We start from the raw sequence: 27,609 nt of genomic DNA, 5'->3' as shown, positions 1-27,609 counted from the left end.
TTTTATGTGCCTTGGATACGGTCTGATCTCTTGGGAGTTACCATCAAGACGTTGTCACTCCCCCTGCTCTGGTTTAAAGTGATGCTTTCAAGCCATCGTTTCCTCTGTGTATCCAGATCCGATTGATGTGGTTCCACCAACTCACATACAGTCTATATTGACCCTCTAAGCGTATGCTTATTAGGGTTCAATATTTTCGGTAAGCCTCCCCTCCCGGTGGTGGTTACTTCCTCACATATTTATCCATTTATTTTCACCGTGGTGTTCCTAATCGTCCATCATAGGAGATCATTCACTGGCGGTGCATCTTTTCAGCGACTCACTGCTTTTTTTGATAAATTATACATGGACTTTTTATTTTGTTCACATTGTTATACGATTTACTTTGTTATAACATTTCCAACATCATCATTTTCTAGCGCCACTTAATTGTTTCTGTATGTTTTAGCACTTTCTTGTTTCACTAGATTGTTTGTGGCAGCTTTTCACTCAGATAGCGCAGATTTATGCTTGTTTATATATATATATATATATATATATATATATATATATTCTGTAATTCAAGGTATTCCTTTAGTACCTTCCAAGGGTGCCAAATTTGGCAACATTGTTCATATGTGTCCAGTTCCTGCGACAGAAGAATCTCCATCCTCTCAATATTGCCGATCTCTGACACCCACTCAATCAACGATGGAGCATATGCTGACCGCCAGTGGCACTGTAGAACTGCTCTTGCAGCTGTCAACCAATGTCTCAAAGGCCTTTTTTTAATGCTTTTATACAAGCCAGGTAAAATGGACAGCAAAGTAATTTGTGGTGTGTTGGGAATAGTTACCCCAGTTGCGTGAGTATGAAGCTGAAGTATCATATCCCAATGTAGCGCCCCCTTACTTTCAGTATGGGCACTACGCTAAAGTTAGTGGGGAATGGGAGAGTTATTTTGCTCCCATTCACAATTTGCTAAATTCTGGGCTGCTGTCATTCCCGAACTGTCCTGTAGGTCAGTCTGCGCTCCAGGGGTGCCGATTCCACCCCTGGGCGACAGGTGGTGCTAGAGAGGTTCTGCCGGAGCCACTTTTCCCCAGCAGCCAATTAGAGGAGTTTTCCCTCACGGGGCATGCTGGGGGAGAGTATATCTGTGGCAGACGCCATTTTGTGATTGTTCTTCGCGGGTTCCAGGTGTGGCACCCACCTTCAGGGTGTGCACATCCAACGGACCCCGGCGATGGCCTACCAGGCCGGGGTCACACGCTACGCGGAGCTCCATGTTGCTGAATGGGGCCCCAGTGACTTACTGGGTTCCCAGCTCTACTGAGTTCGATGGGGGGGTCGGCTTAAGGAGAACCCGGAGGCAGATTGTCCAACAGGGCTTGAACGAACCATCGGGGATCTGGTGACCGGGAGATTGACAGGTACACTTCAACTGTCACCCGGTGACCTTTATTTAGTCTACTGGGAGGATTCGCTCAATCTGTTCGGTTCACTTAAAGTACTAGGCCTGTGGCAGAGGCCCTAGAGCCAGGCCTGTGGCAGAGGCCTGTTCCTCCCAGCAACCTAAAGTGACACTTCGGCTGCCAGGCTTGTGGCAGGAGTCTGTCCGGGGCCACTTCACTCACTCTGGCTAGAGTGGCGACGAACTGTAACTACTACTACTGTGCTGTTGAGAGCAGGATTGCTCGGTTCTTATCCAGGCCTGATAATGCAAAGTTCTCTTTTGCTTCATCAACCTTCTTGCTATACCTCATGTTGATGTTGACAATGTTGGGCCTGGAAATAAAGCATTTGAAAACCTTTATTCATTGACTGGACATTCGCTCACTACTTCGCTTACTACTCTACTCATCAACTACACCCCTAGACAGCACTGAGAGGTAACTCAATATGCCTATCCCAACAATAACCAGCGGCTCCTGAGGGGGTAGCGCTACACCAAAAATTATGCACAGAAGGACATTCCCACCAAATATGTAATAGCGAACCCCTAGCAGAATGACAGCGCCAACATAGGTCTGAGACATTTGGATATATCCGGTGGATCAACAACGGTCATCTATACCAGTGGTCATCAACCCTGTCCTGCAGGGCCCACTAACAGGCCAGGTTTGCAAGATAACTGAAATACATCACAGCTGATATCATTTGCTCCTCAGTGATTGCAGTATTCTAGACTGCATCTCCCCAAGGTAATACATAAAACCTGGCCTGTTAGTGGGCCCTGCAGGACAGGGTTGATGACCACTGATCTATACCACCAAGAAAGAAGTTTGAAATTTGTCTCATGTGCCTTAGTTGCTAATGACAAACTATGTATAAGGATAAACGCTTTTTCCCATTCCAATTTTATTTGTAACTCCGGGAGACATGGATGGGATCTAAAAATAAGAACCCTATACACTGCAGACAAAATGTGTTCTGGTACATTTTCTTGTAATAGAAGGGACTCAAAGGTAACTGGCTCTCTATTAAATACATCCCTGACAGGGAAGGAAGCAAGAAAAGACTATAGTTGCCGATATTCCAGCCAGTGTTTAATTGATTGCTGCTGTATAGGAATCAAATTTGATAGTAATGGGAAATATCCCTGACAAAAAGTTTGAGATATTCGACGATTTGACTCCTTATTCCATACCAAAAATGTCTCTGTGCCACTGCTGGAGGAAACCTTTGATTACCAAACAGGGACGTCATTAATCCCACTTTAGGGGAAAGTCCTAGTTACGTTTTTAATTTATCCCAAGTACGCAATAAATGTTCTGTAAGCAAAGACAAAGAAGAAACTTGACTCCGGACCGAGATATCTAACTAGGAAAGTGCCTGGAGATCAAAAGGGGCAATTGACTGTTCTATGCATACCCATTGTTTAAGGATAGGTCTGGTGCCCCTACACCCCCCTTTGCTTTAGGGAGGGATAAAATTCTCTTTTTCAGTCTAGGTCTATTGGAACCTCACATAAACCTTGTAAAAGCAGATTGTAGAGTAACAAAAAAAAGAACGGGGGGGCCACTATAGGTATAGTTTGAAAAAGATAGAGAAAACGCGGTACTATATCCATTTTCAAAATATTGATCCTCCCAAACCATGAATACTGGGCTTGATCATACTTTTTAAGATCTTGTATTGTACGCTGCATAAGAGGGTAATCATTTTCTATATATAGCCTATTAAGATCTTGTGGAATTTTTATACCCAAATACTTAAAGGGGTTGTACAGGTAAAAATAAATTGCCCTAAATAGCTTCCTTTACCTTAATGCAGTCCTCCTTCACTTACCTCATCCTTCGATTTTGCTTTTAAATGTCCTTATTTCTTCTGAGAAATCCTCACTTCCTGTTCTTCAGTGCGGAACACCCTGTTAAAGCCTATGGGAGAAATCTAAAGTGCTAATTTTAAAGGCTAATATGCAAGTTATTGTCCTAAAAAGTGTTTGGGGACCCGGGTCCTGCCCCAGGGGACATGTATTAATGCAAAAAAAAGTTTTAAAAATGGCAGTTTTTTTGGGAGCAGTGATTTTAATAATGCTTAAAGTGAAACAATAAAAATGAAATATTCCTTTAAATTTCGTACCTAGGGGTGGTGTATAGTATGCCTGTGAAGCAGCTCATGTTTCCCGTGCTTAGAACTGTCTCTGCACAAAGTGTAATTTCTGAAAGAAAAAAGGCATTTAAAATCACTCTCGGCTATAATGAATTGTCGACTCCCGGCAATTCAGAGAAAAGTCATTCATAAAAAAAAAAGAAAAAAAAAAGTGTGGGGGTCCCCCCAAATTTAATTACCAGGACCTTCAGGTCTGGTATGGGTATTAAGGGTAAAGCCGCTGTCAATTTAAAAAAAAAATGACATGGGGTTCCACCCTAAATATCCATTCCAGACCCTTCAGGTTTGGTGTGGATTTTAAGGGGAACTCTGTTGTGGAAATTTCAAGATGTATTTAATATGTATTGTCATAGTGTCACCCAGTATTAGTACTTCCGCAACCCGCTCTAAAAGAGCTGACTGGGGCAGTCTGAGACTGGTTGAATCTTGTCTGGTAGTAGAAAATGTCTTGAGGTTGGAGTGTGATGTTTGCGGCGTGGGCATATGTCCGCCAGTGAGGGGCCCTCTGTGCATTAGCGCGGACAATCATTGAAATGGGGATACGCTCACTCCACAAGGACATTAGTGGTTATAGGCAGATGTGCGCTCTTGTCTATGCTGTGTCTGATCAGCATGGTTTGGGATTTGTAGCGTACGCCTGTAGCTAGCCTTCATTCCACCTACAATGATGGTATAATCTGAATATGCGTTATTCTATGGAATGGCGCAAAATAAGGATTCTATCAGCGATAATATGGGAGCTTGTGAGCATTTTTGGAGTCAGGGAAGGCGTACATGCAATTCCCTGCCCAGACACGCCCATAAGACTTAGCCAGCATTGCATGTATTCTATTCAATGTATTCTATTTCATTGTATAGGACATACTTGTTAGAGGGATGCCCTTATATGGTGCTTGCTGTGTTGAGGGGACATCCTGTGATTACCACTCCCATGGGGAGGTGATTACTGGTGGAGTGATCACTTCCTGTTTGTGAGAATAAAAGGGAGCCTTGAGGAGCTTGAAAAGGCATGATGGCTTGTGATGGCGAACTGAGAACAAGATGGTTGATGTTTGGTTTTTTTGAATGAATGGCAGACCTAATGCATGGTTAGTGATCCGTTTTAGCTTAAAGATGGATAATTTCACTAAGATGAAGTGTGTGTTTAAGCACAAGGCAACATGGCTGTGTTGCTCTGCATATAACCAATTTTGCCACATCAAACTCTCACCCCAATTTTTTTTTAAAAAAAAGTCCTTTATTAAACAAAAAATAATAATCCAGGCGGTGGGTAAGCCACTCTCGGTCCCCGCTCTCCAACGTTGTCGGTATCCTGCAACGGGTGATCTCCTCTCCGCCGGGGTCCAGCGATGAGAAGATCTCTTCATCCAGGTCCGGGATCCAGAGCGCACGCATCGCCGGCCGCCTGTCTCCACCGGAGACAGCCCGGCGAATGATGCGGCTTAAGCCAGTGACAGCTCTTGTATAGATGAGGCGGGGCCACCCGTCAAGGCTCTCCCTTGCGTCAGAGGGGGGCGGGGTCACGTGATGGGTGGCCCCGCCTCACCTATATAAAAGAGCCGTCACTGGCTCAAGCCGCTTAATTCGCCGGGCTATCTCCGGTGGAGACAGGTGGCTGGCGATGCGTGTTCTCTGGATCCCGGATCTGGATGAAGAGATCTTCTCATCGTTGGACCCCGGTGGAGAGAAGATCACCCGTCGCAGGATACTGTATTTTCTTTAATAAAGGACTTTTTCCACGGTGTGTGTGTTATATTTTTACAATTCTTTACACGTTCTTAGTGAATTGGTAGGGGTACAATGTACCCCATTACCAATTCACATAGGGGGGGGGGGGGGGGGGGGGGGGGGGCCGGGATCTGGGGGGTCCCCTTTGTTAAAGGGGTCTTCCAAATTCCGATAAGCCTCCCGCCTGCAGACCCCCACAACCACCGGGCAAGGGATGTGGGGATGAGGCCCTTGTCCCCATCAACATGGGGACATGGTGCTTTGAGGGGTCACAGACCCCCAAAGCATCCTCCCAATGTTGAGGGCAGTGGCCTGGTAGGGGTTCAGGAGAGGGAGCCACTCTCTCATTCACCCCCTCTTTTCCTGCGGCCGGCTAGGTTGCAAGCTCGGATAAGGGGTCTGGTGTGGATTTTTGGGGGAACTCCACGCATTTTTTTTTTAAATTGAGATGGAGTTCCCCTTAAAATCCACACCAGACCTGAAGGGTCTGGAATGGATATTTGGGGGGTGAACCCCACGTCATTTTCTTTTAAAATGACGTGAGTTTCCCCTTAATATCCATACCAGACCTGAAGGGCCTGGTAATTGAATTTGGTGGGACCCCCAACGCTTTTTTTTTTATGAATGACTTTTCTCTGAATTGCCGTGAGCCGACAATTCATTATATCTGCGAGTGATTTTAAATGACTTTTTTCCTTAAGAAATGACACTTTGAGCAGAGAACAGTTCTAAGCACGGGAAACATGCGCTGCTTCACAGGCATACTAACACCCCCCCAAGGATATTTCATTTTTAGTTGTTTCACTTTAAGCATTATAAAATCACTGCTTCCTGAAAAAAAAACGTCTGTTTTTAAAACTTTTTTTGCATTGATACAGGTCCCCAAACTCTTTTAGGGACAAAAACTTGCATATTAGCCTTTAAAATGAGCACTTTAGATTTCAAAACGTTGGAGTCCCATAGACATTAATGGGGTTCTAAAGTTCACACAAAACTTTTGGTCTGTTTCGCAGGTTCTGGTGCGAACCGAACAGGGGTGTTCGGCTCATTCCTAGTGGTGACAGAGATACATTAGAATTTCTGATTTGGACAAATTTACTTTGAAATTAACTCAGGGCTCCAAACGCTGAAATTCATACAAATAGATGGCATGGAGACATGTGGGTTGGTGACAGAGTTATGCCTGCGTACAGACGACCGTTATTCATGTCATGGAAAAAACTTAGTTTTTTCTCGACATGATTTGTCACATTCCTCTAAAAGCCTGCATTGCATACACAACGATCGTGAATAAAAAATGCTCGAGCAAAGCGTGGTGACGTACAACAAGTACGACGGCACTATAAACGGGAAGTTCCATTCGAATGGCGCCACCCTTTGGGCTGCTTTTGCTAATTTCCCTGTCTCATAACTTGCTTCTGAGCATGCACGTTTTTTCGCCCCTCGTTAAAGCATACACACGATCGTTTTTCACGACGTCAAAAAGAACGACGTCAAAAACGTAGAGAAAAAATAGAGCAGGTTCTAAAAAAAATGTAGGCCATTTTTTTTCGGAGAGAAAAATGGTCTGGAGCATACACACGACCATTTTAAAAAATTGCATTTTTTTTCCTCGTCATGAAAAACGGTGTAACAGATCGTCAGGAAATACTGCCAACTTCACCTCCTGCCCGTCTAACGGTATACCTGTAATACAAGAATTTTGTCTAAGAACTGTTACCAAATGTTCCATTACGAAGACGAACCGCAAGGGAGATAGCGGACATCCCTGACTCGTAACATTTTGAATAGGAAAGTTCGAAGAAAATGATTGATTAATCCGTATTATTGCTCTTGGCTTAGTGTACAGTGCCATGATTTTCTTTAACAGGATTGGTCCTAGTCCTATTTGAATCAGAGTTTGTTCCAAAAATGGCCACCCTATACTGAGTATAATCAATGAGTAAAAGGGATTTAAGCGTGTTGTCATGTGCCTCTCTCCCCTGTACAAACCCAACATGATTTTTATATACCAGATTTGGAATACGAGATTGAAGACGTAAGGCAATCAATTTAGCATAGATCTTAATATCTACCCCAATTAACCACTTGCTTACTGGGCACTTAAACCCCCCTCCTGCCCAGACCAATTTTTAGCTTTCAGTGCTCTCACACTTTGAATGACAATTACTCAGTCATGCAACACTGTACCCAAATGATTTTTTTGTCCTTTTTTAATACAAATAGAGCTTTCTTTTGGTGGTATTTGATCACCTCTGTTTTTTTTTTGCGCTATAAATGAAAAAAGACTGAAAATTTTGAAAAAAAAAATTAAAATTATTTGTTTCTGTGATAAAATTTTGAAAATTAGTAACTTTTCTTCATAAATGTTGGCCACAGTTTATACTGCTACATATCTTTGGTAAAAATAATCCACATTAGTGGATATTATGTGGTCTGTGTGATAGTTATAGAGTCTACAAGCTATGAAGATGTATTTTAATATGTAGTGTCATAGCGTCTCCCAGTGTTAGTACTCCCGCAACCCGCTCTAAAGAGCTGACTGAGGCAGACTGATGCTGGTTGAGTCCCGTCTGGTAGTGGAAAATGTCCTGTGATTGGAGAGAGGTGTTTGCAGAGTGGGAATATGTCCGCCGGCGAAGGGCCCCTGTGCGATGCACAGAACGATCGTCTGAGGAGATATGTTCGCTCTGCAAGGACATTATCAGTTATAGGCGGAAGTACGCTCTTGTCTCTGCTGTGTCTGATCAGCACAGTCAAAATTCGGGGCATACACCTGCGGATAGCCTCCCATCTCAAGGAACAGTAGTATAATCCGGGTATGCATTGTTCTCTGGAACAGCGCAGAATAAGGATTCCTATTGGCGGTAATACGGGAGCTTTGGATTGTTATGGTCAGAGACAGAGTCCATGTTTGTTTAGCTTCCATGCACCCTGTCTCTGCCTAGACACGCCCATAAGCCTTTAGCCATTATTCATTGGTTGTTGTATAAATTCATTTTTCCTGCTTTGACATTCACATCCTGTGTTGCATCCTGTGTTGTCGCATCCTTTTTTTAGTCATATCTTGTGAGGTCACATCCTGTGCAGGAGGCAATTGGCTGTTGGAGCCAGGACTTCCTGTTCGTAATTTATTTTGTCTTTTATACATAAATGAGCCAGGCAGACTGGTCTCTAGGGGTCATGCTGATGAGCTGAGAACATGAACTGTGGTGAGGTCTGTTTACTTGGGGATATACGGGAAATGCAATGATTGGTAAGATGCATTATATCATTAGACGAAATGTGTGCTTATTAGCACAGGAGAAATGGCGTGCGCATAGCGTACAGCCTTATCTCCACGACACTAACAAGCCAGGAAAGTACAAATGCCCCCAAATGAAATCTTTTTGGAAAGTAGACATTCCAAGGTATTTAGTAATGGTGAGAGTTATTTGAAGTTGTAATTTTTTCCCACAATTAAGATTTTTTTTCACAACATTTTGGAAAGCTAACACCCCAACGTATAATCTATGAGGCATAATGAGTCTTTTGAACAGTTCATTTTTTAACAGAAGTTTTTGGAAAATGTGGGGAAAAAATGAAAACTCATTTTATTTACACAAAGTTGTCCGTTTATAAGATATTTCCAACACATAGCATTTACATAGCAAAAATGACACCCCAAAATACATTCTGCTACTCCTCCTGAGTATAACAATACCACATGCAAGACTTTTTACATAGCCTGGCCACATACAGAGGCCCATCATTGACGTGGCACCTTTAGGCATTCTAGGAGCATAAATTACACATCTCATTTCTCAACCACCTATTACACTTTTGAGGGCCCTGGAGCACCAGGACAATGGAAATGCCCACAAAATGACCCCATTTTGGAAAGCTAACACCCCAATGTATAATCTATGAGGCATATTGAGCTTTTGGAAAATGTGGGGAAAAAAAATGAAAATGCATTTTTTTTTACACAAAGTTGTCTGTTTATAAGATATTTCCAACACATAGCATTTACATAGCAAAAATAACACCCCAAAATACATTCTGCTACTCCCCCTGAGTATGGCGATACCAAATGTGTGAGACTTTTACACAACCTGGCCACATACAGAGATCCAACATGCAAGGAACACCGTAATACAAAAAGGGGGGGATGTTGTCATATGGGTATACCGAGAAATGATATCCCAAGGGGCTACTATGGTGGAGACGGACAAAAGTACAGAAATTAAATTTAAAAGTTTAATGAGAATTACAAAAATACACTACTGTACATGGGGCGATATCAATATTACTACCAATTAAGCTAAATAGCTCAGTGACAAACCTAATTGCAACAACCGGCCCGTGCTGCACTAATGAACCTAGTTCATATAAGTGCACCATAAAACACATAAAAAAGACACAGACAAGTGACAAACATAAAGGACAAAAATGAATGGCGAACCGGACGCCTGATAGCTCCCTTCTACTGATAATCCAGGTCAAATAGACCGTAGAATATGCTGACAAGAAATTGAAGAATAATGGATAATCAGCAGAAGTAGCCCTGCAGGGGAAAAAGAGCCCAAAATGCACCTAATCTGATTCAGGTGCGTGGTGTAGTGTAGATATCTGCGCGCACTGATTTGAGCAAACTGACTCTGTCAGAAAAAAAGAAGAAGAAGAACTGAAATGTTTTATACAGTAAGTCCACTCTGGTAGTAGTTCCATATAAATATAGAGGACCATGAAAGGGGAGAAAAACTTACAGGTCCCTTCAAAATTTCATTGGGTTCAACAGAAAGGTTTAAATATATCGCAATACGTTGCAATTCATGAATTGAGATACTTAATATGTAGTTGGATCCGCTGAGGCACAATGGCAATAAAATGGGCATTAAAATGGGCAGTAGACTTCCTGGTATGGAGCAGCGTCACAAGAAAATTAAATGATCTTACCCGTTTGGGACGTGATAAGTCCGGGGATGAGCCGCTGGCTAAGTACCTCCCGAAATCCAGGTTGCTGGTGTGCTGCTAACAGCGTCTGTATTCTGTCAGATGCGTCTGTATAAGCAGCATGCATGGAGGATAATGATGCCGTAAGGTGTTCCAGGGACACAGCATGCACATACCAAGAATTCCACCCCAAAATACAATTTTCTGAGCAAAGGGTAAACAAAAGATTAGCTGTGTTTTAGTAGTGCAGTTGTTTATATGAGGATAGCACTGGTCCAGGCAGCAGGCAGGAACTTGGTCAGCAACGGCAAACACAATTGTCCAGACAGCAGGCAGGGATACTGTCCATATACAGTCCAGGGTCAGTGCAGGCAGAGATAGTGTCAGCAGTGCCAAAAATATTGGTCCTGGTAGCAGGTAGGAACATGGTCCATGTGGTGTGGTCAGAGCACAAGGGCAGAGGCATGATGGCAGTAAGTCCTACAGGTGGCAGGCAGAAGTAGAGCCTTGTTCAGGACAAAATGGGGACAGGGGTAGATGCTTCTCCCACCCAAATCTCTTTGAATCCTCCAAGTCTCCAGACCCTAATCTAGGAATGAGAAAACAAAAAAAAATTGTCTTCATCCAGAAAAACTTTTCTGGAGCCCCTCACATATGTGAGACCCCTGTGTTGAATCCCACTAGTCCAGTAGCAGAGTACAAGACCAATCCAAGAGGCAGGCAAAAAAACATGGTCAAACAGTCCAAGGTCAGTTCCAGATCAGGCAGAGGTATGTACAGAATCGTTAGGCAGAAGCATGGTCGAATAACTAGCCAGGGTCAGTTATAGAGCAGGCAGTGGTATAAGGGATGTGAAGGTGTGTGAAGGCAGGAATCGAGGATTAAGTTTATCATGTTGCTCCACATACAGATGACTTAGGCTAGAACAGTGTTTCTCAATTCCAGTCCTCAGGCCCCCCCAACAGGTCAGGTTTTCAGGATTTCGCTCAGATGAAAAGGCTGTGGTGATTACTAAGGCAGTGAAACTGATCAAATCACCTGTGCAAAATATTGGAAATCCTGAAAACCTGACCTGTTGGGGGGGCCTGAGGACTGGAATTGAGAAACACTGGGCTAGAAGAAGATTCCCAAGACCCTGAAACTGAGCTGCAGCATGGTGGCCAAGACCATACAGTGGTTTAACAGGACAGGTTCCACTCAGAGCAGGCCTCGCCATGGTCGACCAAAAAAGTTGAGTGCATGTGCTCAGTGTCATATTCAGAGGTTGTCTTTGGTAAATAGACATGCTGCCAGCATTTCTGCAGAGGTTAAAGGGGTGGGGGGGGTGGTCAGCCTGTCAGTGCTCAGACCATATGCCACACACTGCATCAACTTAGTCTGCATGGCTGTCGTCCCAGAGGGAAGCCTCCTCTAAAGATGATGCACAAGAAAGCCCGAAAACAGTTTGCTGAAGACAAGCAGACTAAGGACATGGATTACTGGAACCTGTGGTCTGATGAGACCAAGATCAACGTATTTGGTTCAGATAGTGTCAAGCATGTGTGGCGGCAACCAGGTGAGGAGTACAAAGACAAGTGTGTCTTTCCTACAGTCAAGCATGGTTGTGGGTAGGGTTGTCCCGATACCGATACCGAGTATTTGCGGGAGTACCTGTACTCGCGCAAATACCCCCGATACCAAAATAGAATACTTCCCCCCCGGCGCTGCCACCGCATCGACAGCCGCCGCATCGCGCCGCCGCATCGAAAGCCGCCGCATGGGTTAAACGGCGTGCGGGAACATCACAGCTTTCATTTGAATAGCTGTAGTGTTCCCGCGCGTATAGACACTCCCCCTTGCTCGGGATTGGATAGGTGATCGTGATCTGTCCAATCCCGAGCAAGGGGGAGTGTCTATACGCGCAGGCAAAACAGCTATTCAAATGAATGCTGTGATTTTCTCCATGCGGCGGCTTTCGGCGGCAAAGGTTTGGGGGAAATGGCTGGAGGGACATTGCTGCATATGTGAGGGACATGGCTAGAGGGACATGGCTGCATATGTGAGGGACATGGCTAGAGGGACATGGCTGCATATGTGGGGGACATGGCTGGGGGGACATGGCTGCATATGTGGGGGACATGGCTGGGGGGACATGGCTGCATATGTGGGGGACATGGCTGCATTTGGGGACACAAAAGGTATTCGGTATCGGCGACTACTTGAAAAAAAAGTATCGGTACTTGTACTCAGTCCTAAAAAAGTGGTATCGGGACAACCCTAGTTGTGGGAGTGTCATGTTCTGGGGCTGCATGAGTGCTGCTGGCACTGGGGAGCAACAATTTGAGGGAACCATGAATGCCAACATGTACTTTGACATACTGAAGCAGAGCATGATTCCCTCCCTATGTAGACTGGGCCGCAGGGCAATCTTCCAACATAACAACGACCCAAAACACACCTCCAAGATGACCCTGCCTTGCTAAATAAGCTGAGGGTAGAGGTGATGGACTGACCAAGCATATCCCCAGACCTAAAGCTTATTGAGCATCTGTGGGGAATCCTCAAACAGAAGGTGGAAAAGCACAAGGTCTCCAACATCCACCAGCTTCATGATGTCATCATGGAGGAGTGGAAGAGGACTCCAGTGGCAATCTGTGAAGCCGAGATTTACGGAATCTATTTTAGTGTCATCACTCTTGAGCCAAATAAATGAGTCTCCTGTAGGAGAAGGATATAAGCTTTTGTACATTTAAAATGATCCAGAACTAAGTACCTCCTAAGTTTCGAGTTCATGCCCCTGATATTCCACGTAATCTGTTTAAAATCATGTTGGGGTAGGGAAGAGCAATGGCCCAAAAAGGATAGCAAGACTAACCAGGTATACACATACTGTTTGATCTGGGTACGATAGTGGCCTGTAGCGATAATGATAGAGGCCTTATAGAGGTGTCCAAGACCACGAATAAGCAAAATCAGGAGTAGACCCATATTGTAGATGGAGGATATGTCGTTAGAGATCCAAACGGAATTCTCTACCAAACAGACCTGGTGGAGACCTTAGCATTGCAGTGACGGTTGCAAAGAAAAAGGGAAAGTATCAGGTGAAACTGCCATGAATATCCCCCATGGGAAGGACAGACTTCACCTGCATTGTTATAGATGTCTTCAGGCTTAATGTTTGAAGGTAATAAACAATGTACTGCTCAGAAAAATCGCAAACTAACAGAAACTCCACAAAATCAGTAAATTCTTAAATAGAGTGACCTGGAAAGGGTAGAAAATGGCAGAGGGTAGAACAAAGCCATGGGAGAGAAATCCTAGGATGACTGCAGGATCGAGCTTAGGATTGATCGGTGCTGGAGGAGCTCTGAGACCACGCTGTTCACATCTCCGCTGAAGACCCCCCTGGGATTTTTTAACTTTTGATAATGGTAAACATATATGTTTATATAGATATAAATACATTTTATTTAGGTAAAATCTCCCTAATAAAGGAACAAAAAGCAATAGAAACCTCACAGGTGTTCTAATCACTTTCCATTCTGTCCAAAGCTAAAAAAAGTTTTGCTGTTATTTATACTTTGAATGTGAGAATTTTTTGTTGTATTAATCTTACAATTGAGCAACAAGGTGTAAAGTATTGTGATCAACTCTAGTTTTACATTGAAGTCTGGAACTTTTTTCTGCACAATTCTAAGTTTAGTATGGGTTATTATTGTGATATTTAACCACTAGACCACAAATAGAGCTTTCTTTTGGTGGTATTTAATCACCGCTGTAGGCAAGTCAGGACACTCTCTACTTTGCAGATAGAGTAAGGAGCTGTGTGTTAGTGGGCTTCCTGATACTCCTTGCTCGCCCCCTCCCCCCTAAAGAGGCTTTCTCCACACCAAGGAGAAAGCCTTGCATTACGGTGTGTAGTTACAGACAGAAGAACAGGAAGTGAGGATTTCTCAGAAGAAATAAGGACATTTAAAAGCAAAATCAAAGGATGAGGTAAGTGAAGGAGGACTGCACTAAGGTAAAGGAAGCTATTTAGGGAATTTTTTTTCTCCTTTGCAACCCCTTTAAGTACCATATTTATTGGTGTATAACACATACTCCCTCAGAGGTCAGAGGCTGGTGAGGCACTGGCTAGTATCAGAGCCAGATACACACAGGTTACATACAACGTAATCATTAGAACAAGAGCAATAATTCTAGCAATATACCTCCTCTAACTCAAAACATGTAACCTGTAAAAATATTTTTAGCGTACTGAAGTTTGGCGCCATTCCACAAGTATGTATAATAAATATATTGCGCTAATCTGTAAAAAACAAAACGAATATAGGCAGCCAACACAACAAAGGAAAATTGTGACAAAATAAGAGAAAAAAAAAAATGCAGCGTCAATATGAACACCCCCTGGATGGCAGGAATTCACAAATCAACCAAAAATATAAAGATATGTAGTGGTAAAAGTGGTCAGAAGCAAAAATGACTCCTCTAAATTGTATGTCACTCCAAACGTGATTAGTGAGGACAATATCAAACCCTTGAAATAATCCCTGTGAAAGAAATTCAACAAGCAGTGTAGTATATGCATTGAATAAACATTTTGTTAAAGTTCAAAAAGTGCATCTCATAGATATACTCCAAATCAAAATAGAAAAAGTCCATGCACTGTGAAAGTGATAAGGAAGCAATTCCCATAAGGTAAGCGAAAGATGAGGTATATTCTCAAAGATACAATCCCCGGAACGAGTATAAGGTGAAGGTACCCTTACCGGATGGAGTGGACCCAAAACTCACCATACGGCGGGGGGTCACAAAGGCTGATTGGGCCGATTGCCCTCTCTGGTCACCGTCCTGGTCCACTTGACTGGTTGCAACAGACGTGGTGTGTATCAGATTCGATCAAAATCGATCAAGATGTATCCGCGACCAGGTATCAGACTCCAAAGCGGATTCCGTAAAGGGTTGATTTGGAGTATATCTATGAAATGCACTTTTTGAACTTTACCGAAATGTTTATTCAATACATATACTACACTCTTTCACAGGGATTATTTCAAGGGTTTGATATTGTCCTCACTAATCACATTTGGAGTGACATACAATTTAGAGGAGTAATTTTTGACCACTTTTACCACTACATATCTTTATATTTTTGGTTGATTTGTGAATTCCTGCCATCCAGGGGGTGTTCATATTGGCGCTGCACTTTTTTTCTCTTGCCATTCCACAAGTGTGCGCAATTTTTTAAAGCCCGACACGTTAAGTATACATTTAACATTTAGTGTTTCATCATCTTTCACATTATACAAATAATTGGGCTAACTTTACTGTTTTGTTTTATCTTTTTATTCATGAAACCGTTGCTTTCCAAAAAGACCAGCAATGCTAATGGAGCTTCAAGCCCTGCCCTTTCACTGCCCATCCATCTCCTTCTCAAAGTGGACAAGAGAAGAAAGTGATTGCGGGCGTCATCTGGCGCCTTTTTCCTAATGGTGAGTGTGGGGTGGCTGATATAATAGCTTCATATAGCCCTTTTTTTTCCGTAACAGCTTTTATCTTTATTTTTTTTAAGTAAAAAATGTTTCTTTTTTTCTTAATGAATTTATTATTTGTCATCTCCCTGCTTGGCCCCTTTCACACGGGCTGTCTGATCAGGTTCGCCTGTCAGTTTTTCAGGCGGACCTGGATATGGTGGTCTTGTGTCCCTGCAAGGCAGGACAAAAAAGCAGTCACATTCCTTAGTTAACCACTTCAATACCATGCACTTACCTTCTTGCCCAAGCCAATTTTCAACTTTCAGCTCTGTTGCTGTTTAAATGACAATTGCGCGGTCATGCTACACTGTACCCAAACAGAATTTTTATCATTTTGTTCCCACAAACAGAGCTTTCTTTTGGTGGTATTTGCTATACAAAAAAAAAAAAGACCGCGGTCGATAAACATCCGCGGGGGTGGCTGGTGTCGGTCCTCCACACTGTAATGTGCAGGGAAACTGTGATATAAAGGGAACTGCACTGTAAAGGAGCACTGCAATCATTACAGTGCCCCTTTACAGTGCAGTCCCCTTTATATTACAGTGTTCCAGTCCTATTGTGGCCATACAATGCTAGTACTGTCTCCTATTGTGCCCACACTGCCCAGTGACACTGACCTGGCTCTCTCTGTGGTGGTGCGGGTACACAGCATGGCTCTCTCGCTGGTGGTGCGGGTACAGCGTGGCTCTCTTGCTGGTGGTGCGGGTACAGCGTGGCTCTCTCGCTGGTGGTGCAGGTACAGCGTGGCTCTCTCGCTAGTGGGGCGGTACAGCACAGCGTGACTCTCTGGTGGTGTGGTACAGCATTTCTCTTATCAGGTGGTGCTGGGGCTATTAGTTCCCCCAGCACAGTCCTCTCTTTTGTTTTTCATGTCTCCTGTAGTGCTGCTACAACAAGCACTCCCCAGCTTATTTTTGGTTTTCTCGTCCCCCCCAGCAGAGTGCATGCTGGGGAGTGTAGTCAGCTCCGTGCTGAGAACAATTGGGCCTATCTCTGGGACTACATTTCCCATAATGCGCTTCTAGTTACTTCCAATTGGCCCTCTGTTGTGACCAATGGTGAGGGAACAATAGGCAGGAAGCTTTCTCGAGTCCTCGCATGTGCTGCCGACAAGAGAAGGGGAGGGGGGCGAGCGGGGGGAAACGTCCTGACAGCAGTCCACAGCTCTCCCCCTTGCCCCATCGTGCGCCACACCTTGGCTGGAGGAGCAGCAGTCCCTGGGAGCAGAGTGGCTCTGAGGCTGAGCTGTCTGTGGGAGAGACACACAGCTCAGCCCATGAAGCCGAAAGTTCCGCGGAGACACAGGCATGGCCTTGTCAACGTAGCGCAGTGTCAAATGGCAAAAAATGGTCTGTCATAAACCTTCTGGAGGACAAGTGGCTAAAAGTTCTTAGGGATCATAAGAAAGTTAATGGGCAAAAGATGAGAGGCATAACTGTGTGTAAACCTGTGTTGTGCATCTGTAAAGATACACATGAGGGCTACATAAGAGAAGGGGTGCTTTGCTGTTAAAGGCAAAAAAAAATATTAAAAATAAAACATTTGAAGACTGCCATTAAGTAATAATGTGTACTAAATCTTCTTTGTTTTTTTTTAATTCGGAAAAAATGAAGCTGCAAAAGCTGTGACACCAGAAGATGCCAAGCAACTGCAGATGACAAATTTCTTTGCAAAGACTTCTTGTTCAGAAAGTGCAGTGCAACATGTTACTGCAGAATCAAACAGCACAAGAGAAGAACAACCAGCAGAGATGTCCCCTTCAACAAGTCACCCTCAAAATGAAGGAAGAAGGAAGTTTAAACAAGATTGGTGCACATGGCATGTGACATTGACAATAATACAGGCATAGCCATATGTGAGATTTGTGCCTCCTTCCCTGGCATTGCTGACCACACATCCAAGATTGTGAAAGGGTTTTCAGGACCATTTAAACTGAAGACCTTCAAAAAACATGGAAAGTCACTCCAGCATGACAAATGTATAAAAGCCAAACACGCCCTATTGGATCCAGAAGCTACACCATTGGCTGCATGCGTTAAGAAAATGGACCAAGGGATGTTCAACCACATGAAAGTTCTATTTAATGTGGCCTATTATATTGCAAACAACAACAAGCCATATGCAGACTTTAAAGGTTTGTTAGAGCTGACAGGGAAACTAGGGGTTGCTGTGAGAGAGAAGTATGCAAATGACAAAAGCTGCAAGGAATTCATCTCACATATTGCAACTGTAATCCGGAAAGAAATCATCTGCGAGCTAAAGGAGGCCAAATATGTTAGTTTGATGCTAGATGGATCAACTGACAAAGGAGGAGTAGAAGAAATAATATTGTGTGTCAGATACATCAAGAACAATAGGATCAAATAAGTATTTCCATCAGTCATACCTCTTGAAATGGCAACTGCAGATGGGTACCTCGAAACCATCACTAAAGAGCTGAAGATTGGAATTGGTAAAGATGATGCTGCAAGCATGATTGGAGCTGAAAATGGACTGGTACAGAAAGTACGTCAAAATCTCAGCCATGTAATTGGCATTTACTGTGTTGCACACAGATTACATTTAAGTGTATTAAGCTCTGTGAAAGAGGGAAAATGCATTGATGACCTTGACTCTGTTTTAAAGAAGCTGTACCAATTTTACCTGCAGAGAATGTACCAATTTTACCTGTAGAGAATGCTACAGCTAAAGCAGGTAGTTGAAAGTTTTCATGAAAAAAATCCAGAAATTTTAGCACTTGTATAATATAGGATGGATGTCAAGCAAAGTCAGTGCTCTCTTTGCACTTGTCAAATATTGGAAATGTGTGCCAGTCCACCTTGAAAGTGTTGCTGCAGAAAAAGACAGTGCTTCTGCAGTTGCATATGGTTTGTTGAAAAAAATAACTGATTTTAAATTTGTTCACATGCTCCATTTTCTGCTTGACTATCTAGAAATTATTAAGAACCTCTCCCCTTTATTTCAAAGGGAAGAGCTTTTCTTAAGCACAATTGAGCTGCATGTGAAAAACACAATTTCTTCTTTAAAATCACTCAAAGATGTGCCAAAACAGTATGAGGAGAGATTTCCAACTAGAACATCACTCAAATGACAATATGAAGATGTACAGTTGCATGGACTCAGCAATACGGCAACTTCTTTGATCCAAAATGAAAAGCACAAAATTGATTCAGTATGGTGCAAAATATCTAGAATAGCGATTTCTCATTCAAAGGAATATTGAACGTTCCACTGCAGCGTTTGATACCTTTGCCTGGCCATCGGGAAAAGCACTACAGGACCATGGTGTTGATGACATTACAACATTGGTTCAGCATGTCCAGTAACAAATCTCAATGCCTGAAATGCATGATGAATGCATGCATGCAATCCACAATGAGTGGTATGAATTTAAAGTTCTTTGAAAAGGAAAGAAACTGTGTGAAATTCTGGATTTGGCACTCTCCAACACAGACAGATTTCCAGTTTTGGATGACTTGTTTTCTATAGTGTCTGTTTTGCCTGTCTCAACCGCATGTTGTGAGAGAGGATTCAGCTTAATGAACTTCGTAAAAAATAAGTTCAGATATTGAATGCAGCAAGAAAGTTTAGGTGATTTGTTGATGACCAACATGAATGGACCATCAGTGAAGGATTTTGATCCTGCAAAGGCTGTTGACCCTTGGTTCTTTAATTGCAAAAGTACAAGGCATATTCATGGCCAAAAAAAACCAAGTGAAAAAAAAAAATACATTGCATTAAACACTTGCTGTCACATTAGAATATATTCATTACCTACAAAATTAAATGCCTATATATAATGTTTGGTTCTAGTCGTCTTTCTGTGTAAATTTACGATTGGTTAATTTTTATTGTGAAAATAAAGCTGTTGGTCGTTAAAAAAAACAAGGCTCCTAACTTTTTTAGCTGGCTCCTAGATTCCAAGCAAATTTGTCAAGCTCTGGTTCTGTCTATCATAGGAGCTTGTCCAATGCCGGTGGCAGAGGCGGGACTGCAAAAGCAGAGTTAAGGCTGTATTGATGGGAAATTGATTGATTGGTGAGGCTGCAGATGGGCACTAATCAGGCTGCATTGATGGGAGATGGTGAGGCTGCAGATGGGCACTAATCAGGCTGCATTGATGGGAGATGGTGAGGCTGCAGATGGGCACTAATCAGGCTGCATTTATGGGAGATGGTGAGGCTGCAGATGGGCACTAAACAGGCTGCATTTATGGGAGATGGTGAGGCAGCAGATTGACACTAATCAGGCTGCATTTATGGGAGATGGTGAGGCAGCAGATGGACACTAATCAGGCTGCATTTATGGGAGATGGTGAGGCAGCAGATGGACACTAATCAGGCTGCATTTATGGGCACTGTCCTTTATTTTGCTTCGAAGTTCATTACCAGTATTTAAAAAATATATTTTTTCCCAAAACTTCCCTCTTAACCACTTCCCGACCTCCTCATGTACATTTACGTTGGCAGAATGGCACGGACAGGCACAATCACGTACCTGTACGTCCTCTGCTAGACGTGGGTGGGGGGTCCGATCGGGACCCCCCCCCGGTACATGCGGAGGTCGGGTCCGCTCGGGGAGCGATCCGGGACGACGGCGCGGCTATTTGTTTATAGCCGCTCCGTCGCGATCGCTCCCCGGAGCTGAATAACGGGGAGAGCCATGTGTAAACACGGCTTCCCCGTGCTTCACTGTGTCGGCGCATCGATCGCGTCATCCCCTTTATAGGGGAGACACGATCAATGACGTCATTCCTACAGCCACACACCCCTACACTAGTAAACACATACACAGTGATCCCTAACTCCTACAGCGCCCCCTGTGTTTAACTCCCAAACTGCAACTGTCATTTTCACAATAAACAATGCAATTTAAATGCATTTTTTGCTGTGAAAATGACAGTTGTCCCAAAAATGTGTCAAAATTGTCCGAAGTGTCCGCCATAATGTCGCAGTCACGAAAAAAATCGCTGATCGCTGCCATTAGTAGTAAAAAAAAAATAATAAATAAAAATGCAAAAAAACTATCCCCTATTTTGTAAACGCTATAAATTTTGCGCAAACCAACCGATAAACGATTATTGCGATTTTTTTTACCAAAAATAGGTAGAAGAATACGTATCGGCCTAAACTGAGGAAAAATTTGTTTTTTTATATATGTTTTTGGGGGATATTTATTACAGCAAAAAGTAAAAAATATTGCATTTTTTTCAAAATTGTCGCTCTATTTTTGTTTATAGCGCAAAAAATAAAAACCGCAGAGGTGATCAAATACCACCAAAAGAAAGCTCTATTTGTGGGGAAAAAAAGACGCCAATTTTGTTTGGGAGCCACGTCGCACGACCGCGCAATTGTCTGTTAAAGCGACGCAGTCCCGAACTGTAAAAACCCCTTGGGTCTTTAGGCAGCATTTTGGTCCGGGGCTTAAGTGGTTAAAATGAAGGCGTGTGTTATACACCGATAAATACGGTAATTGCAGATTAGTTTTACCTTACAAAATTTAAATAGGAGTCCTAGAATAAAGAAAGCCTGGCATAACACTTTGTTAATAGGTAGGGAACCATGGCAGGAATTTAAAATATGATTGATATGCAAGATTTATATTCTAGATTATTCTTTACAATGAGCTTTACAGGCAGATTTGTCAAAAGTCACTTTTGTACAATATGCCATACAAGGAAGTAACATAGAAAATAATTATAGGCTTAGAAGCCATTTTGAAAATGTTATTTAAGGTAATATGAAAAAATGTAAGTGACCTGGCAGAAAGGTATAAATTACTGTAATTGTTTGTATATCTCCTACAGGAAAAAGTAGACACTAATAGTAAGATCTTATTACAAACTTGACATGACATTGTCATTGGTTTTGGAAATTTGGAAATAGGTGGCCAGAAGTTATACATTTTCGTAGATTACATCCAACTTGATAGAAAAGTCAAATGGATGAGATGTTAGAAGATAGAGGATAGAAGCCAAATTATATACAAAATAGTACATTTAAAAAGGTTACATGGCCGATTGTTCAACATAAAAAGAACGGTGTAACATGTCTGTATAAATGTGTGATTCAAAAGAAAAGGTTTGTGAGAAATTACCATCTAATCTAATGCTCATCACTGCCCCTATGTTGTTTCACATGCTGTATTCTGTTTGGAGGCCATTTGGAGCAGTAGTGAGCAGAGGGGAGAAAAGTGGAGAAAACAGAAGCACCTCCAAGTGTACACTTTTAAAGGTTTAGTACAGGAAATGTGTCAAACAACTCACATTTTCCAGGTTAAGAACAAGCAAAAACAGGTCCATCTCCTGCTGGATCAGTCAGTCATGTCGGCCACTCATCTGGTTCCAGGAGCTGGCTGTGTGTGGAAGGAGACCAGAAATAAAGGATGGAGCGCTTGTGGAACATGTGAGCTGAGAGTGGTATGTCAGGTGTGCTCCATTGTAGAGAGGCAGCAGCTGACATGATATAACTAACTGATCCCACAGGAGATAGACCCGTTTTATGTTCGTTTTAACCTGGAGAATGTGAGTTTGACACATTTTCTGTAATAAATATTTTAAAAGTCTACACTTAGAGGCGTTTCTGTTTTTTTCTCATTTTTTTGCATGTACCTTTGGAGATCACTTCTGCTCGATCAAGAAGCTTGCTCTTGTGCTCCAGCTAGGTGTATACTAGGTGACTTTGGGGATGAGGACTTGCCAGAATCCAAAAAGACTCTTTTGCGAGTACTCTTCTTTCATGCTAAAAAAGCTTTGGCTCTGAAGTGGAGGGATCCGGGCCTTTGTCTCTCCACTAATGGATTGACCTGATTAATGGAGCCCTGCCTAAATATAAGTTGACTTACATTTCAAGGGGATGACCGAATAAATTCTACAAAATATGGGCTGGTTGGATTAAATCTGTGTGTGGAGATGTAGAGGTGTGATGTAGACTGGTCGGGTCCAGGACTGGTCCCAACCCCCCTCAGGGGAAAAATGAATCGATAGATACAAAATACATACGGAAACAGGATACTGTGTTTATTGGTATGCTTTCAAATGTGGATACCGTAACTCCATTTATGTTATTGTTCTAAACCATTCATTTTCCTTTTCTACATGGTTGCTTCCAGGGGTATTTCCCCTTCGATGAAGAAAGACAGACAATTTACTTGTAAAATATGCATTGTTATATTGTACCTACTCTTTCTGAACATATTTGATATGCTTATGTGAGGATACTCTTCTATGACAAAATAATGTTTTGTTTAATGTAAATCTTTGTTTTTACTTGAAAATGAATAACATTAACCATAAAAAAAAAAAAAAAAAAAATTACACTTGCCCTAGGTTTCTGACACTTTGCAAAAAAAACTTTGCAGCTTTTATCTTTGGATGGGACGTATCTATTTTTATGCATGGACTCACTCATATGGATTGTTTTTTTTCCTAGTGGTCATTTAAATTGTATATACCAGCAAAGTGGAAGAGTAGAATCTACATGAATCTCTGTCTACTACCTCTAATGGGCCCTCTGGGAAGATGGCAATACTACTGGCAGTATGCTTTAGTAAATCTACACTAGCTACTTTGCAGTATCTAATGTTAATAAACAGATTTAAAAATATTCTTACCAAAACTGTTGTTCTTTCTTTATCAGTTGAGGTTACAGTAGTATTCATAGGCTTCACTTCAGCCACTGGCGAGCTTTGTTGTGCTTTCTGTTTTAATAATGTTTTGGTTTGATGTTTTTTCATGACTTATATGAACAAAAAAACAAAAAAAAGCTTATTATTACAAAAGAAATACATATGCAGCAAGCTAAGAAGTTAAATAATTTTGTGCCAACATGCTTCAAATAAAAGCTTACACAATATGCTGCCATAATGAGCATTTTTGGTTTACCTACAACTAAAACATACATTTTCTCAAGCTCAGCATTATTTCTTACATGAAAAAAATAAAGAAAAACATAAAAACAAACATATACAGCCATCTAAGGAATTAAATAGTGTCCTTATGCTGCACACAAATGCTGTATATTATATAACATATTGTTATATGTTGGCATATTGGGCATTCGCAATAACCACCAGAGCTGTATAGATAAACCCAGAATTGTGTGGTTGGTGGCTGAATCAAATTCTGTTATTTACCATTGTCTTGCATAATACATTTATGGCCTTCTAAAGATACAATGGTGCTATTGCACTTTTAGGACTGCAGTTATCCGTTTGCTATATTCCTGCCGATACAAAAGGTTTTGTCACACAGTATGTCAGACCTATGCATGCTGAAAAGTATGGTTTCATATAAGTGACAATATTACATTTTTGTTTAATACACATGGGATTCTAATACTCAAATTGTTAAAACTAGACTAGAGAAACTATTTAGAATGTAAAATAGACTCAGATGTTAAAAGGCCACCTCTAGCAAAATGAAATAAGCCTCAATACATATTTTTGTATGTTCAAAAATAAACAATACAGACTACAGTTGCCCCCACCATTAAATGCAATACTTTTAAGACATTTGTGTTTTTTAAACATTTCCAGTAGAACAGTGTAAAGGAATGAGGTGCATATAGCTAGCTTGGGGGTCTGTGAGGGTGGGTCTCTCAGTGAATGTGTGCGTCTTGGTACCGCTGGATAATAAAGGATAAAACAGAAAACGAAGATCTGACTGCATATATTTGCTCTGATACCTAACATTATTTCCCATATGCTCGGAGTCTGAATTATGAATCAATCCTCTCTGTAAAAGAGCCAAGGTTTGTTAGTCCTGAATATGTGGACTGAATAATATTTTAAATACTCCTTCAATTATCTACAGTAGCTCATAGCACAACAGGCCGAAGTCACATTTCTGCAGAGCAATTTTCAGGTGTTTTTGCAAACATATATGAGCAATGTAGAAGTGTATTACAGGTATTTAAGCTTCAGGTATTTTTGTTTTAGCCAATGGAAAGCACTAGGGGGAGAAGAGAAGTTAATATAGGCTAAATAAAAATGCATGAAATAGGTCTATAAAAATAATGCTAAAATCAAGCAGTTTCAGTGGTTCCTATTGAAGTCTATGGGGCCAAAAACTCAAAATTCTGCCTGAAAAGTAGTGTATGTACTTTTATAAGTGACAGGTGTCCAGCTAAAAGCAACAGAATGTGAGCAGGGAATTTGCTTTTTTGAAGCCTTGAGCTTCAAGCTATAAAACATTTAGGTGAGAAAAAAGGACTAAGGAATGAAATGAAGACATATGCATACAAAAAGAAAAATAATTTTTCTCCTCCGTTTTGTTAAAACAAATCCCTTGTACCTTTTGATTTGTTTACAAGTATTATTTTACTTGGTTTCACAGAACATCCAACTTCATGCTGTGTTATCTTCGGTGTGTCAGTGAAATCTGCATTGTTGAGGGACTGTACTCCAAAGGTTTTGTCACTACTAACTTTTTCAGTCATTTTCACAAGGGTTGAGACAGGCGTTTCAAAATTTACTGTTGTCTAAACATAAAAAAATATCATATAAAGCAACACAATTAGTAGACTTTTCATTTCTACACAGATTTCATTCTAAAGAAGATCCATGCCAGACATACCTTTGTGTCTGCTGCTGTGGCAGCATTATCAGTTTGGGGGTTTGTATCTTGGTCTGTTTCTTTACTTACTGCAATAAAACAAAAAGAATGCCGTCTTATCAGGGACATTTTCTACATAACAAATACAAAAGACAATTCTCCAAAAAAAAGTTTAAATCATGCACCAATTCCACAGCTTGTTATAAAGTTAAAGTGTGGCCAGCCAATACTTGTCGAACCTGCCAGTCAAGTGTCCACCTCATTCAGATGGTATTTGATCATCTCTGCTTTTTTTTTTGCGCTATAAACAAAAAAAGACTGCCAGTCTTGAAAATAAAACCTATTTTTCACCTTTTATTTTAATGAAATATCCCCCAAAATATGTAAAAAATATATATTTCTTCCTCAGTTTAGGGCGATATGTACTCTTCTACATATTTTTGGTAAAAAAATAAATAAAACAAATTGCATTAAGCATATATTGATTGGTTTGCGCAAAAGTTTTAGCGTCTACAAAATAGGGGATTTATGGCATTTTTTTTTATTTATTTTATTTTAAATTTTTTTTAATAGTAATGGCGGTGATCAGCGATTTTTAGTGGGACTACGACATTGCAGGTGACAGATTGGACACTTTGACTTTTTTAAGACCATTGACATTTATACAGCGATCAGAGCTAAAAAATAGCCACCGATTAGCAGGGTGCCAGGCCAGCCAGCAAGTCATCCCCTACAGGGTGCCAGCCAGCAACCCACCCACATCAGGATGCCAGTCAGCAAGCCCACCCACAGCAGGGTGCCAGCCAGCATGCCCACCCACAGCAGGGTGCCAGCCAGCATGCCCACCCACAGCAGGGTGGTCCCTAGGGAGGTTTCAAACTGTGGGGGCAGTGTAGTGACTAGAGGAGGAGACAGATCGCTGTTCCTACTCACTAGGAACAGCAGATCTGTCTATCCTCCCCTGACAGAGCAGGTATCTGTCTACATTGACAGATCCCTGTTCTGTCTCTCCCAGGAGAGATCGCAGGTGGCCCGGGGACATTGCATCCGTTGGCCACGCACATTGGCTCCGGTGTCCCCTAGTGGTCTTGAAGCGGACGGCAATTCGCCCAGGAGAGCCAACCTGCCGTAGTACAACTGCGGCGACTGATCCTTAACTGGTTAAATTTGGACTACTTATTCACCACTTTGGAGGGCTTTGGATTTGGCTCCTCTTATTTCGCTATTGAAAATGCAGAATAGCAATCCGTCAGTCCAGGTTTCCATTAGGGATTATAGGTCATTATCCTTTCCTAGCCATCGTGGAACAAGAAAGGGTTGTCAACTTTTCCCATTCCAATTTGCGTTGGTGATTCAACCCTTAGCTATAGCAATTCTATCTCATCCTAGTATACATGGCATATTTTGTGGGCAATAGGAGCATAAATGATCTTTGTTTGCTGATGACGTCCCTCTGTATATCACTAATCCTCCAGGTATATAGATATTGTATTAATAGCTTGAGAAGGCAGTGAGGAGAGACTCAAAGCATTCCTGGATGAAATTAATATAAATGCCTATAGATGCACCTTATTCTCTAGGCCAAAACAGCTTGGAGAATCTATCCCACAGAATCCGGCAAGCATCTAAGGGATAGGAGAAGGCACATGTGAGCCACCCCAGACCAGGGCGCCCTTCAAAATTGTAATAGTTGAATTTCTGAGTCCGCTTAATCAAAATTACAAACACAGGTAGCTGCTATAGTCGTAGTTCGGGGTCAGAGGACCTTAAGACCCCTTCACATTGGAACCCCCCGCCGTAAGAGACGAGGAGCAGAAGCGGGTCCAATGGGTCACCAAACATAGCCGAGACAGTTCCAGAGCACATGTCAGTTGCCAGTTCTATACAGTTTTTCCCTCGCCACCTAAAGCAGGGGTTCACCCACATTTTTTTTTTTTAACATTGCATTCAGTCGAGGCGCCGTATAGAGCCGACTCGCAGTCCGGCTTCTTTCGGCAACTCGTGACGCGCTGTATGCGCCGGTCGGAAGCATGTCAATCAATTCAGAAAGCCCAGTCCCGCAGATTATACCCGGAAGCCGCGGTGAACATATATATATAAAACGGTATGTACGGCAAGGATTTAAAAAAAAAAACAGCCGATTGTCATTCTAACAACTCGCCTGAATGTAATTGTAACGGTCACCACCGTTTACGATCTTCCATCAACCCATGACAGCTAATCTGACACACAGACAAACCAACAGGACCCGATCCATATCAATTCCCCAGAAAATGAGACTGACCG

The 27,609-nt window shown here is 42.1% G+C and overlaps 1 protein-coding gene across 1 annotated transcript in view; it reads right to left on the bottom strand.

Annotated features, from left to right (window-relative positions):
* ZC3H11A (zinc finger CCCH-type containing 11A) overlaps positions 1-27,609 on the bottom strand; it is an 810,109-nt gene that overhangs the window by 92,865 nt on the left and 689,635 nt on the right. Inside the window, exons 12-14 of the mRNA XM_040337594.1 lie at positions 25,345-25,412; positions 25,063-25,249; positions 23,382-23,506 (exon numbers count right to left, since the gene is read on the bottom strand). Coding sequence (XP_040193528.1) covers positions 23,382-23,506; positions 25,063-25,249; positions 25,345-25,412 — 380 coding nt within the window. The remainder of the gene's footprint in view (positions 1-23,381; positions 23,507-25,062; positions 25,250-25,344; positions 25,413-27,609) is intronic.

The sequence above is a fragment of the Rana temporaria genome, chromosome 2 (assembly GCF_905171775.1).
Source record: "Rana temporaria chromosome 2, aRanTem1.1, whole genome shotgun sequence".
In the NCBI taxonomy this organism is placed as follows: domain Eukaryota; kingdom Metazoa; phylum Chordata; class Amphibia; order Anura; family Ranidae; genus Rana; species Rana temporaria.
The sequence above is the reverse complement of the archived record's forward strand: the minus strand, read 5'-3'. Positions and strand labels throughout refer to the sequence as shown.